Consider the following 14485-nt stretch of genomic DNA (forward strand, 5'->3'; position numbering starts at 1 on the left):
GCATGATGTTTTTTATTACTGTTGTTAGCCGCCCCAAGTCTACGGAGAGGGGCGGCATACAAATGCAATAAATAAATAAAATAAATAAATAAATAAAAAACCCCATACATACGAATGTTTATATTCCTCTTTATTATTTGTAGAAATAACTCCAGGTGGCAAATTTACATAACAGAATTGCAAGCTCCTTTATTCTGGCACAGCATAGGAGTTCCCCTTGATTCCGTGATAAGGAATGACCGAAATGGGCCACAGAAAGGAAGATCAGATAAGGTTAGAGAAAGGAAAGGAAAGAAGAGAAAAAGAAAGAGGAAACTCAAATCAGATTAGAGGCTTGCAGGCTAAAACGTGAGGAATTTTTAGAAGAATTGGGCATGGCCAGTCTAAAGAAGACACAATAAATCTTGTAATATTTGAGGGACTGTCACAGAGAGAGGGACGCAAACTATTTTCCAGGCTGGACAAGGAACATTGAATGGAAATTGATCAAGGGGAGATTCAACCTAGAAATAAGGAGACATTTTCAGACAGTGATAACCATCAACCAATGGAACACCTTGCCTTTACAAGTTGTGAGTGGTTTATCACTGCAGGTTTCAAGAGATGTAACTGCTACTTGTCAGAAATAGTATAGGACAGTGGTGAACTTTTTCAGCATTGTGCCTGTTGTGGTTAGCTCTGGCCCAGCTCCTGCCCCAAGGAATGTGCAGGTGGATGTGGGGGAAACATCCACATGCCGCAGGCCTGTTTTGCTCCCGGTGGAATCTGCCGACGAAGCCTCCTCTGACCAAGGAAGCGTGAGTGACAGGGAAGAGGGGAGTTTGGCAGACAGCCCAGGAGGAGATCAATCATCTGTATCATCCCTGGATTCTGAACAAGAATTAATGACACATCCACTCATGCGTAGAGTGATGCATAGGAGACAACAACTGAAGGATTATTACAAGAGAAAATGAGGCCACCTGTTTTTGGGTGGGGCTGCTGTAATTAGTGCTACAGATAAAAGTGCAGCCTGGTGTTTTAGCCTCATGGCAGTTTATCTGATTCATTGTTTCATCAAGATCGTGGTTTTTGTGCTGTTCAAGATTGTGTGTGGACTCTCTGGACTTTAGAATTGGACTCAATTTCCCAGTTATTGGGTGAGCAATTTGATTGCATTTAACCTGTGCCTTGTGTGTACCAGAAAATCCCTTTGACATTTAAAAAGGGAGCTGTTTCTGTTTTTCTGTTTATAAAAACTTTTGAGTTTACTTTTTATTGTGTGGTGTGTGTCTTCCTGGACTAATTACCCTGTAATTACGAGCAGTTGAAACACGCCGGCAGAACAGTGCTCAAACTGGAATGGGTGCCAGCTGGTCTTCATATGCACCTGAGTGCCGGAAAGCTGAAAACCAGCTGGATGGAACACGCATGTGCACCAGGCAGTTGGTCTTCAAGTTTCTGGCACTCCGGCAACCAACTGGCTGGCACACATGCACGCAGGAGAAATCAAAATGGGCATGTATGGTGACAATGGCATACATGCCCACAGAGAAGGCTCTGCATGCCACCTCTGGAAAACATGCCATAAGTTCACCGTCATGGGTATAACATACAGTGATACCTCGTCTTACAAACGCCTCGTCATACAAACTTTTTGAGATACAAACCTGGGGTTTAAGATTTTTTTGCCTCTTCTTACAAACTATTTTCACCTTACAAACCCACCGCCGCTGCTTGGATGCCCCACCTCTGGACTTCCATTGCCAGCGAAGTACCCATTTTTGCGCTGCTGGCATTCCCCTTAGGCTCGCCTCCATGGGAAACCCCACCTCCAGAATTCTGTGTTTTTGTGATGCTGCAGGGGAAATCCCAGCAGGGGAATCCCAGCAGCGCAAAAACTGGCGCTTCACTGGCAACAGAAGTCCGGAGGTGGGGTTTCCCAGCGAGGGGAGCCTCAGTGAAATCGCAGCATTGCAAAAACACAGAGGTCCGGAGGTGGGGTTTTGAAGACTTCGGTGTTTTTGAGATGCTGCGATTTCACTGATGCTCCCTTCACTGGGAAACCCCACCTCCGGACTTCTGTTGCCAGCGAAGTGCTCATTTTTGCGATGCTGGGATTCCCCTGCAGCATCACAAAAACACAGAAGTCCGGAGGTGGGGTTTCTCATGGAGGGGAGCCTCAGGAGAATCCCAGCAGCACAAAAATGGGTGCTTCTGCTGGCAAAAGGGGTGAGTTTTGGGCTTGCACACATTAATCGCTTTTCCATTGATTCCTATGGGAAACATTGTTTCGTCTTACAAACGTTTCACTTTAAGAACCTCATCCCAGAACCAATTAAGTTTGTAAGACAAGGTATCACTGTACTTGACTAGATGACATGCTAACTGATCCCTTCTAACTACGTATGTTATTCTATCCTATTCCACTCTCATGTTCGATACTAAGACATGTTGCCTGATGTTCCACCAGGCGGGAATTAAAAGGAATCATGCAAGAAATTAGTTAATTGTTCAGCTGGGCTTCCAATGAGAGAAAAGAAACAAAATTGAAGATTCCTTGACACACATTAAATTTTGCATCAGGCAGGATTTTCTATGTGTGATAAGGGAGGGCGAAACAAAGTCTGCAATCTGGGTATTTGAATAATTACTTGAGTATATGTAACTTTACATGATTTATAAGGATAGATCTAGTACTAAAATCTTTCCCACAATCCGGACATTCATAAGGCTTCTCTCCTGTGTGAGTCCTCCAGTGGACCAGCAAATTGGAATTCCAACTGAAATGTTTCCCACATTCAGGACACTCATATGGTTTTTCTCCTGTGTGTGTCCTCTTGTGTTTCATCAGATAGTAATTCTGACTGAAACTTTTCCCACAATCAGAACATTGAAATGGCTTTTCTCCTGTGTGAGTTTTCTGGTGCATCACCAGGTTGGAATTCCGAGCGAAACTTTTCCCACAATCTGAGCACTGATACAGTTTCTCTCCTGTGTGAGTCCTCCAGTGTATCAGCAAAGTGGAATTCCGACTGAAACTTTTCCCACATTTGAGACACTGATACGGTTTTTCTCCTGTGTGTGTCCTGTGATGTACCACTAAGTCAGAATTTCGAATGAAACTTTCTCCACAAAACAGACACTCATATAATTTTTCTCCTGTATGAGTCCTCTGATGTGTCACCAGGTTGGAATTATCCAGGAAACGTTTGCCACAATCTGAACATTCATATGGTTTTTCTCCTATGTGAATTCTCTGATGTCTCACCAGATTGGAATTCTGACTAAAACATTTCCCACAATCTACACATTTATATGGTTTCTCTCCCGTGTGAGTCCTCTTGTGTTCCATCAGGTGGGAATTCCATTTGAAACTTTTCCCACAATCCAGGCACTCATACGGTTTTTCTCCTGTGTGAGTTGCCTGATGTTCCCCCAGGTGGGAATTTTGACAGGAATATTTTCCACAATATAGACAGTCATAAGGCTTTTCTCCTCTGTGAATTCTCTGATGTTTCACCAGGTTGGAATTATTTTGGTAACTTTTCCCACAATTCAAACACTCATATGGTTTTTCTCCTGAGTGAATCCTCCGATGTTTCACCAGATTAGAATTCTGACTGAAATGTTTCCCACAATCTGGACACTCATATGGTTTTTCTCCTGTGTGAGTCCTCTGGTGTTTTACCAGGTCAGAATTCTGAGTGAAACTTTTCTCACAATATAGACACGCATAGGGCTTCTCTCCTGTGTGAGTCCTTTGATGTTTCACTAGGTGGGTTTTCTGACTGAAACTTTTCCCACAATCCAAACACTCATATGGTTTTTCTACTGTGTGAGTCCTCCGATGTCTCACCAGATTAGAATTCTGACTGAAATGTTTCCCACAATCTGGACACTCATATGGTTGCTCCCCTGTGTGAGTCTTCTGATGTTCCACCAGGGTGGAATTCTGACAGAAACTTTTCCCACAAACTGGACACTCATATGGTTTCTCTCCTGTGTGAGTCGTTTGGTGTTTCACCAGGTGGGATTTTTGACTGAAACATTTCCCACAATCCAAACACTCATATGGTTTTTCTACTGTGTGAGTCCTCCGATGTCTCACCAGATTGGAATTCCGACTGAAACTTTTCCCACAGTCCGGACACTGATATGGTTGCTCTCCTGTGTGAGTCCTCTGGTGTATCATTAGCTTGAAATTCTGATTAAAATGTCTTCCACTATTCTGACAATTATATAGTTATATAATTTTTCTCCTGTGTGAGTCCTCTGGTGTTTTAGCAGGTCAGAATTCTAAGTGAAACCTTTACCACAATCTGGACACTTATTTGGTTATGAGTTCTCTGATGTTGGTGAGTTCTCTGATGAGGGGAATTCTGAGAGAAACTTTTCTCAAAACTGGACATTCTTTCGATTTTTCTCCTGTGTGAATCCTCTGAGGTGCAACCAGGTAGCATTTCTGACTGAAACTTTTCACAATCTAGAAACTCATATGGTTTCTCTCCTGTATGAGTCCTTGGAGGTTCTTTGACTTCACTGTTTCCAGATATTTGCACTTTTTAAAAAATTTCGATATTATCCCCCTTGAGTTCTTAGGTAATATTTGCTTCAGTTCCACACACTCTATTTTTTCCAGCGTGAAACTTCCAAGGTGGAACACAGTGTTTTTGTTATTCTCTCCTTTGTCTCTCATCTGCTGAGGAAGGAGAAGAGCTTTTACACTTTCTGGAGAAATTTGGAAAAATGTGGATTCATGGCTTATTTTGCATTTTAATGTTGCTTCTCATTCTCTGTTCTTCTTGGCATCTTCCTTATCTGTAAGATTCAAATTAATGGATTAGTTTCATTATTATTTAAAACTTTGCTGTAGGAAATGTGAAAGCAGCAAAAAAAACCAACCATCATATATTACCACGAATGAAAAAAAAAGTTTTAGTTTCAGTTCTAACATTAATTATGATTCATTCAATTCAATCACAAAATTCTATATTTTGTATTGGTAAATCACACATGTATGCATGTCTAAATAAAACTAATGCATTTAGGTACAAAATCTGCATTTCAGTATGCAAAATGAACTAGAAGTGCATTCAAATGTTTTGATCTAAATTGGGAAATATGGGGACACTAACAGATGAAATGGTTCCCAAATCCTATGCAAGATTTAAATCATTCATTTTACCCTCCAGTGATGAAGCAACTTCTGCTGGCAAGCTGTTCCACTGGTTTATTGTCCTGTTAAGAAGCAATCTAAAAGGAATTTCTTTCCTTATTAATTTTACAGTAAGATACTGAAATTCTCTTCTTTTTTCTCTAATCCACCCTGGTATTTGTTTTAATATCATGTCTTTCCCTCTAAAGGTTATCTGTTCTGTCCTGGTGTTTCTATAGATCAGTGTTTCCCAACCTTGGCAACTTGAAGACTTTAGTTGAAATATATTCAAGTTGCCAAGGTTGGGAAACACTGCTATAAATCTCCTCCCTTGTTGTTTTTTAGTAAATTTAATATGGACCTCTCTTGGCGGTCTGTGTTTTTTGGCATAATTTGGTATAAATCTATTTTCCAAAGCATCTGAAGGCCAGACAAGGAATAATCAGTGGAAACTGATCAAGGAGAGATTCAACCCGAGCCCGGAAAAATTTCCCTGGAAATTTAAGAGCAGCACGAAGGCCCAGCTAGTTTTCTGCCATTCCCCCTGGGTTTCTCGCTCTAGCGCAGTGTGTGGGAGGCAGCCTCGTGCCAGGTGTATGGGAGGTGCGTGCTCCTCCTCGCCGCCTCAGAGTCCCTCTTTTTTTTTTAAGCCTTAAAGTTTTGGATTTTTTTGATTCCCCTTACCTCACCTTCTTCCTTCAGTAGCGACTGTCACCCTCCTCTTCTTCCTTCTCCTCCTCCCACCCAAATTCTGAGCTTTTATTTCTTTCCTAATGAGTTTGCACACATTATTTGCTTTTACATTGATTCCTATGGGGAAAATTGCTTCTACTTACAAACTTTTCTACTTAAAAACCTAGTCACGGAACGAATTAAGTTCTTAAGTAGAGGTACCACTGTATGTGAATTATTTTTTATTTGGATTTCTTTCCATCCAAATATCTTTTAAATTGTATTCTCTGGCCATTTCAAAGAAGATTTTAGGTAGTGTTTTCCTTTTGTGTTGCTTTTAGTTTCCTGATTTATAAGTCTGCGGAGAGGGGAGGCATACAAATCTAAATAATAAATAATAAATAAATAAATAATCTAATTTTGGGTTTGCCACCCCATTAAAATCATGAGTATATTTTCTTTTTCAAATTTAGTAATTTGTTTATATAACTTTTTATAGAATTCATTTTATCTATTGTTAGAGGCATAAATAACTACAAATACTATTTTTGTCTGATTTACTGAAATCTCAATTGTAATTACTCTACCTTCTGGGACTTTATATATTTGTTTTGGATTTAACCACTTCTCCACATACACTGCTATTCCTTTCTTGTTATGAATCAACCAGAGTTACATACAGATCGCCTAATTTGGGTGCCTCTAAGAATTTAATATCTTCATTTTTTTATGTGTACTTCCTGCAAACATATTATGTCTAAATTTTTTCTTTTCTAATTTTGTCAATATTTGTCTTTGTTTGATGGGTTAGTTGATTCCATTTTTTGTTGACTGACTGAATATTAGGTTGATTTTTCTGCCCTTGTACTTCTTGTTTCTATCTGACTTTTGGTTTTGTTTCTTTCTTTCTCTCTTTCCTTTCTCCTTCTTCTGAGTGTTGTTCTTCCTGGCTTTGTGTTTCTAATTTCTGTACTGCTTTCCCCATCTTCCAAGTATTGTTCTAAAAACTGATCCTCTTTACCTTTTGTGTCTACAGTGTTCCCTCGAATTTCGCGGGTTCGAACTTCGCGAATAGCCTATACCACAGTTTTTCAAAAAATATTAATTAAAAAATACTTCGCGTTTTTTTCCCTATACCACGGTTTTTCCCACCCGATGACGTCATATGTCATCACCAAACTAATAATTTTTGCAAATAAATAACAAAAAAAAAATATTATTGTTAATAAATAATTATGTTTATAAATATCAGGATCACTAAGTGTCTTATTCAATGGTGAGTAACAGTAATAATGGTGAGTAAATGGTTGTTAAGGGAATGGGAAATGGTAATTTAAGGGTTTAAAGTGTTAAGGGATGGCTTGTGATACTGTCCATAGCCAAAAATGGTGTATTTACTTCCGCATCTCTACTTCGCGGAAATTCTGTTCTGTGGATCAGCCATCTAAAAGGAATTTCTTTCCTTATTAATTTTACAGTAAGATTCTGAAATTCTCTTCTTTTCTCTCTAATCTGCCTGGGTATTTATTTTAGTATTACAGTGATCCCCCGGTTATTGCGTCCCCGACCATTGCGAATGGGCTACATCGCGATTTTTCAACCCGGAAGTAAAAACACCATCTGCGCATGTGCGCCCTTTTTTCCTATGGCCACACATGCGTAGATGGTGTTCCCCGCCGGGCAGATCAGCTGCTGGGCGGCTTCCCTGGGTCTTTCCCCTCTTGCTGGCGGGAGGGCGAGAAGCCCCCCCAGCACCGGCCACCCGCCATTTGCTCGCTGCTCGCCCGGCCACCTGGGTTCGTTTGGCTTCGGGACTCAGTTGGGAAGCGGCACGGGTGTTTTAAAAGGTCTCCGCCGGCATGGGGGGCTTCTTAGCACCCCCCCAAACCCGGGTTGGGGGTTCGGGGGGGTAGGAAGCCCCCCATGCCGGCGGAGACCTTTTAAAACACCCGTGCCGCTTCCCAGCTGAGTCCTCAAGCCAAGCGCAGAAGTTAGCCTTGAATCCCTTTGAATCCCGCCGCTTCTGCTGGATACGGGCGATGGGGGGGCGAGCTGCCACACCCCTGGCTTCCGCACCGCTCGTCCCACCCACCGCCCGTATCCAGCAGAAGCTGCTGGATTCAAAGTGCTGGGGTGGGGGGCTGTCAGGACACCCCCCCCACCCCAGCACTTTGAATCCCGCCGCTTCTGTTGGATACGGGCGATGGGGGGGCGAGCTGCCACAGCCCCTGGCTTCCTCACCGCTCGTCCCATCCACCGCCCGTATCCAGCAGAAGCTGCTGGATTCAAAGTGATTCAGGGAACAGAATGGAGCCTTCCGCGGCGGGGCTGGTAGGAGGGGAGCCGAGGGGATAACCGCGCCCAGCCCCGTGGGATTCGCCTTCCTCCCGCTTGCAGCCGAGTGATCGTGGGCTCCTTCGCAACCTCAGAGAGCTTCCTGGTTTTCGTGAGCTTTCATGCCCAGGAAGCTCTCCGAGGTTGCGAAGGAGCCCAGGATCACTCGGCTGCCGGCGGCAGGAAAACGAATGTCACGGGGCGGAACGCTCCATTCTGTTCCCTGCCGGCCCGATTGAGCGGCCGGCGGTCTCCATTCAGGGAACAGAATGGAGCCTTCCGCGGCGGGGCTGGTAGGAGGGGAGCCGAGGGGATAACCGAGCCCAGCCCCGTGGGATTCGCCTTCCTCCCGCTTGCAGCCGAGTGATCGTGGGCTCCTTCGCAACCTCAGAGAGCTTCCTGGTTTTCGTGAGCTTTCATGCCCAGGAAGCTCTCCGAGGTTGCGAAGGAGCTCAGGATCACTCGGCTGCCGGCGGCAGGAAAACGAATGTCACGGGGCTGGGCTCGTCTCCCCCCCCTTAGCAGCCCCGCCGCGGAACGCTCCATTCTGTTCCCTGCCGGCCCGATTGAGCGGCCGGCGGTCTTCATTCAGGGAACAGAATGGAGCCTTCCGCGGCGGGGCTGGTAGGAGGGGAGCCGAGGGGATAACCGAGCCCAGCCCCGTGGGATTCGCCTTCCTCCCGCCTGCAGCCGAGTCATCGTGGGCTCCTTCGCAACCTCAGAGAGCTTCCTGGTTTTCGTGAGCTTTCATGCCCAGGAAGCTCTCCGAGGTTGCGAAGGAGCCCAGGATCACTCGGCTGCTGGCGGCAGGAAAGCGAATGTCACGGGGCTGGGCGCTAGCTCTTGCCGCTTTCGAGCTGAGTCCTGAAGCGAATTCGCTTCAGGACTCATCTCGAAAGCCCGCTAGCGAGGAGCCGAAGATTGGGGGCGGCGCGGCTGTTTTAAAACGTCGCCGCCGGCATGGGGGGCTTGCCAGCACCCCCCGGACCCCCAACCCGGGTTTGGGGGGCTGCTAGGAAGCCCCCCATGCCGGCGGCGACGTTTTAAAACAGCCGCGCCGCCCCCAATCTTCGGCTCCTCGCTAGCGCTGCGGAAGTTAAAAACACCATCTGCACATGCGCAGATGGTGTTTTTACTTCCGCAGCGCTACTTCGCGAAAACCCGCTCGTTGCGGGGGGTCCTGGAACGGAACCCTCGCAACGAGCGGGGGATCACTGTATAATGGCTTTCCCTCTGAAGATTATTTGTTCTGTCCTGGTGTTTCTATAGATCTCATCTCTTATTGTTTTTTTAAAGTAAATTTAATATGGACCTCTCTTGGCGGTCTGTATTTTTTGGCATAATTTGTCATAAATCTAATTTCCAAAGCACCTGAAGGCCACACAAGGAATAATGGATGGATCAAGGAGAGATTCAACTTAGAAATAAGGAGGAAGTTTTCGACAGCGGGGAACAATCAACCAATGGAACAGAAGTTGCCTTTGGAAGCTTTGGGACCTTCATAACTTGAGACTTTCAAGAAGAGATTGGATTGCCATTTCTCAGAAATGGTATAGGGTCTCCTGCTTGAGCGGGGGTGTTGAACTAGATAACCTATGAGGCAGGGGTGGGTTCCACTCACCTTCCCTACTGGTTCACATTGCAACGGAAGAGCATGTTTTGCATGTGCAGAGGCTCCTTTGCCAGCCGTGGCAACCAGAGAACCGGTTCAGGAGCGTGGACAGCAGGCCATCACTACCGATTTGGCAAGAAGGTTCAAATTTCCACAACCGGGATGGGCGAACTGATCTGAACCAGCAGCAACCCGCCAGTGCTATAAGGTCCCTACCAACTCTTATTAGCCTGTTAAATAGGCAGCAGCAGCAGCTGACATATTTCAGCTTTGATGAAATGGGGATCAAATCCTATGCAAGATTTAAAGCATCCGTTTCGCCCTTGAAACTTGTCAATAAAAAACACAAGGAATCAAATGTTACGTGAAGGGTGAGGGAGATGGGCTTTAAGAAATAAATATTATTTTAAAATAATTTTAATTTATTTTTAAAAATTATTACTTTATTTGCTTTTGCTTATTATTTGTTATTTAATTATAATTTTAAATCTCTCAGCAGAAAATCACAGGCAGCATTTTTAAATCGTGCAGCCCCAGAGGAAGAACATTTGGGAAGGGAAAGAATATGTAGCAGTCAACACGGTTCAGCCTCGTTGCTTCGTCTGCTTCACAGACCGTGGAGGAACCCAAAGTGCCCGACTTGCTCCCGGCTTCTCCGACCTTCCCTCCACTCACCTCCCAAGAGCCGCTTCGACTCTTGAAACAGCACAAGAGAGTCCTCCGACACCATCCTCCTGCCGTAGTTGAGCCGGAAGAGGAAGTTCCTGTCCATCGCCTCCTCCCGTCCATGTCCTCTCTAGCAATCGAATATCTATGGAGATTCTCAGTCATCCAGATCATTGGTTGTGCTAAGTGTTTTTTTTCAGGAGGCAACTAGACCTTCTTGTTTTTCCTTAAAGACGTTTCGCTTCTCACCCGGGAAGCTTCTTCAGTTCTGACTGGATAATGGGGAATAAAAGGATGTATACTCCTTGTAGACTGCCAGGTCATTATGAATCCTTTCGGAGGACTAACACTATCGTTTCATCTCATTCCAGCCCAGCCTCTCCCGCTTTGCCGCCACTGTACAAGTACCTGCTTCCTAAAAGCACGACTGTTGCCTCTTTGTAGAGCGCCATCTAGCGCCACTAGGGTGAAGAACGCGCTCGTTCTACTACTTCAACCATAAGGGGTTTACAAGATGTTTCCTAATATGCCATCAAGTCTTAGGGATAGCTTTGCGAGAGAGCAATATTTACCTGGCAGAGGTGTTCAATGCACAAACCCCAAACGATATTGATTGCAATTTCTCATGGAGCTTTGGACGGTTTGAGATAGAAGGGATATTTATTTATTGGATTTTTATTCCACCCCTCTCCCAGTACTCGGGGCAGGATACAAATCCATTAAGTATCTATTTTATTTATTTAGTCCAATACACAATAATACACAATGAGTCATTATATCCCTCCTAGACCTCTCATCAGAAACATAGAAACATAGAAGTCTGACGGCAGAAAAAGACCTCATGGTCCATCTAGTCTGCCCTTATACTATTTTCTGTATTTTATCTTAGGATGGATATATGTTTATCCCAGGCATGTTTAAATTCAGTTACTGTGGATTTATCTACCACATCTGCTGGAAGTTTGTTCCAAGGATCTACTACTCTTTCAGTAAAATAATATTTTCTCATGTTGCTTTTGATCTTTCCCCCAACTAACTTCAGATTGTGTCCCCTTGTTCTTGTGTTCACTTTCCTATTAAAAACACTTCCCTCCTGGACCTTATTTAACCCTTTAATATATTTAAATGTTTCGATCATGTCCCCCCTTTTCCTTCTGTCCTCCAGACTATACAGATTGAGTTCATTAAGTCTTTCCTGATACGTTTTATGCTTAAGACCTTCCACCATTCTTGTAGCCCGTCTTTGGACCCGTTCAATTTTGTCAATATCTTTTTGTAGGTGAGGTCTCCAGAACTGAACACAGTATTCCAAATGTGGTCTCACCAGCATTCTATATAGTGGGATCATAATCTCCCTCTTCCTGCTTGTTATACCTCTAGCTATGCAGCCAAGCATCCTACTTGCTTTCCCTACCGCCTGACTGCACTGTTCACCCATTTTGAGACTGTCAGAAATCACTACCCCTAAATCCTTTTCTTTTGAAGTATTTGCCAACACTGAACTGCCAATACAATACTCAGATTGATGATTCCTTTTCCCCAAGTGCATTATTTTACATTTGGAAACATTAAACTGCAGTTTCCATTGCTTAGACCATTTATCTAGTAAAGCTAAATCATTTACCATATTACAGACGCCTCCAGGAATATCAACCCTATTGCACACTTTAGAGTCATCGGCAAATAGGCAAACCTTCCCTACCAAACCTTCCCCTATGTCACTCACAAATATATTAAAAAGAATAGGACCCAGAACAGATCCTTGTGGCACACCGCTTGTAACCTGACTCTGCTCAGAATACTCGCCATTAACAATAACTCTCTGATGTCTACGCTTCAGCCAGCTGCAAATCCATTGAACTATCCAGGGATTAAGTCCAATCTTCACTAATTTATCTATCAGCTCTTTATGTGGAACCGTATCAAAGGCTTTGCTGAAGTCCAGGTAGGCAATATCCACGGCACCACCTTCATCCAACACCTTTGTGACATAGTCAAAGAAATCAATGAGATTAGTCTGACATGATTTGCCTTCAGGTTTCAATAACAATGACAATATTCTTCTGGACAGGCTTTGGAGACAGGAAATGGGGGCAGTATTACGCTGGTTCTACTTCTGCCTCCATGACTGGTCCGAGTGTGGGTAGAAGAGGCCAAGTCTTGGCCCTGAAATTTGGGATGCCTTCAAGCTACAGCCTGTTGGTATTGTTTTTTAACATATCCAATTATACTGCTCAAAAAAATAAAGGGAACACTCAAATAACACATTCTAGATCTGAATGAATGAAATATTCTCATTGAATACTTTGTTCTATACAAAGTTGAATGTACTGACACATTCCTTTATTGTGTCTTGATAATTGCCAATCATTTCCATCTGTTGTCTATTCCATTTGCACAACAGCATGTGAAATTGATTGTCAATCAGTTTTGCTTCCTAAGTGGACATTTTGATTTCACATCAGTTTGATTTACTTGGAGTTATATTGTGTTAAGTGTTCCCTTAGTTTTTTGGGAGGGTTTTGAGCAGTGTATATACATACAAATCCAATAAATAAATATAGTCCTGGACTTATAACATTTCTTTCAGGAACCATTTGTTGTTACAACAGCACTGAAAAAAGTGACTTATGAACATATTTCACACTTGGAACCCCTGTAACATCCCCATGGTCATGTGATCAAAACTGCGACGCTTGACAATTGATTCATATTTGGGTGGGACAGATTCAGCGTCCTGGGGTCATGGGATCATCTTTTGGGACTGATCTGGTTCACAACCTTGGGGTCCTCTTGGACTCACGGTTCCTGCTTGAGATTGTGACCGGGGCAGAGGCTTTGCAAAATCATCTGGTGTAGCAATTGCAACAAAATTTTGGGTTTTTTTTTTAAAAAAACATTTTAATTTTTTTTGCCATCTTTACATAAACATCAGTATCTATACCATAATATCAATATATACATAATTATACATTTCTGTCCAAAATGCCATAAACAAATATCCTAAATTTGCATTTTACTTTTATCTCATTTTCTTTCTATATTTCATATTACTTCTCCCTCTAACTCCTCTCTTCCCTCTACCTTCTTTCTCCCTCTCCCTCTTTCCTCCCTGCCTCCCTCCCCTTCTGTTACTTCCTCTTCCTCCCTCTTATCCTTCTCTGAGTATCTCTAATCCATTTTATAGTTAACAATTGAGCAATTCAAAATCCTAACTTCATGCCAACATCAGTGCTACTCTTAAACGTATATATTTCCCTTATCCATATATATATATATGTAGATTGTTCTGATTCGGGTTTCGCTATAAGTTATCTTCCAGACATATTATCTCTCATACCTCTTAATTTTTCTTCTCCGGGTCCCGTCAACTAAACAATGTCGTTTGGCGGGACCCAGGGGAAGAGCCTTCTCTGTGGCGGCCCCGACCCTTTGGAACCAACTCCCCCCAGATATCAGTTGCCCCCACCCTCCTAGCCTTTCGTAGGCTCCTTAAAACCCACCTCTGTCGTCAGGCATGGGGGAATTGACATGTTCCTTCCCCCTAGGCTTATAAAATTTATGCATGGTACGCTAGTGTGTATAATTGGTTTTAACTTGTGGTGTTTTTAAAATTAATTTAAATATTGGATTTGTCTTACATTGTATTGCTATTGCTGTGAGCCGCCCCGAGTCTGCGGAGAGGGGCGGCATACAAATCTGATTAAACTTAAACTTTAGACCATAGTCCTCCCTTACCTCAATTTATATCTTTACTCATTTTTTTCTTCTGTCAAGAGATAGGCACCACAAACACTTTTTGCGCTCAGTAACTACCATCGACTCTCCTCTCCCTCAAGCGCAAAGAGACTAAGGCAGAGAAGAGACAGAGCTTTGCAAGCTAAGTCAGGCATGGCAGGGAGGGGGGAGCATGAGGTATCTTAGTGAGTTGGGGAAAGCTTCAGGGACATGTTCCATCACTAGCCCCCCCCCCTCCTTTCACCTCCATCCTGAGATGACTCATATCACTTAATGAACCACACATTCAATTTGTGAATGCATAGGCGAAAGGGAGTGATCATGTT

At 43.5% G+C, this 14485-nt stretch overlaps 1 protein-coding gene across 1 annotated transcript; it reads right to left on the minus strand.

Moving 5' to 3' along the window:
* Nucleotides 1-2164: 2164 nt before the first annotated feature.
* Nucleotides 2165-10506, minus strand: LOC139163042 (zinc finger protein 271-like). The gene is made up of 2 exons (XM_070743969.1): nt 10431-10506; nt 2165-4800 (listed from the first exon to the last, which is right to left on the minus strand). The coding sequence occupies exon 2, from the start codon at nt 4172-4174 to the stop codon at nt 2630-2632; it is 1545 nt and encodes a 514-aa protein (XP_070600070.1). The 5' UTR covers nt 4175-4800; nt 10431-10506; the 3' UTR covers nt 2165-2629.
* Nucleotides 10507-14485: the final 3979 nt, after the last annotated feature.

This window comes from Erythrolamprus reginae, chromosome 2, assembly GCF_031021105.1.
Source record: "Erythrolamprus reginae isolate rEryReg1 chromosome 2, rEryReg1.hap1, whole genome shotgun sequence".
NCBI lineage: Eukaryota > Metazoa > Chordata > Lepidosauria > Squamata > Dipsadidae > Erythrolamprus > Erythrolamprus reginae.

Excerpts from the sequence above, each read along its gene's own strand:
- LOC139163042 (XM_070743969.1), bottom strand. The coding sequence starts at position 4,174 with ATGATACACCAGAGGACTCACACAGGAGAGCAACCATATCAGTGTCCG.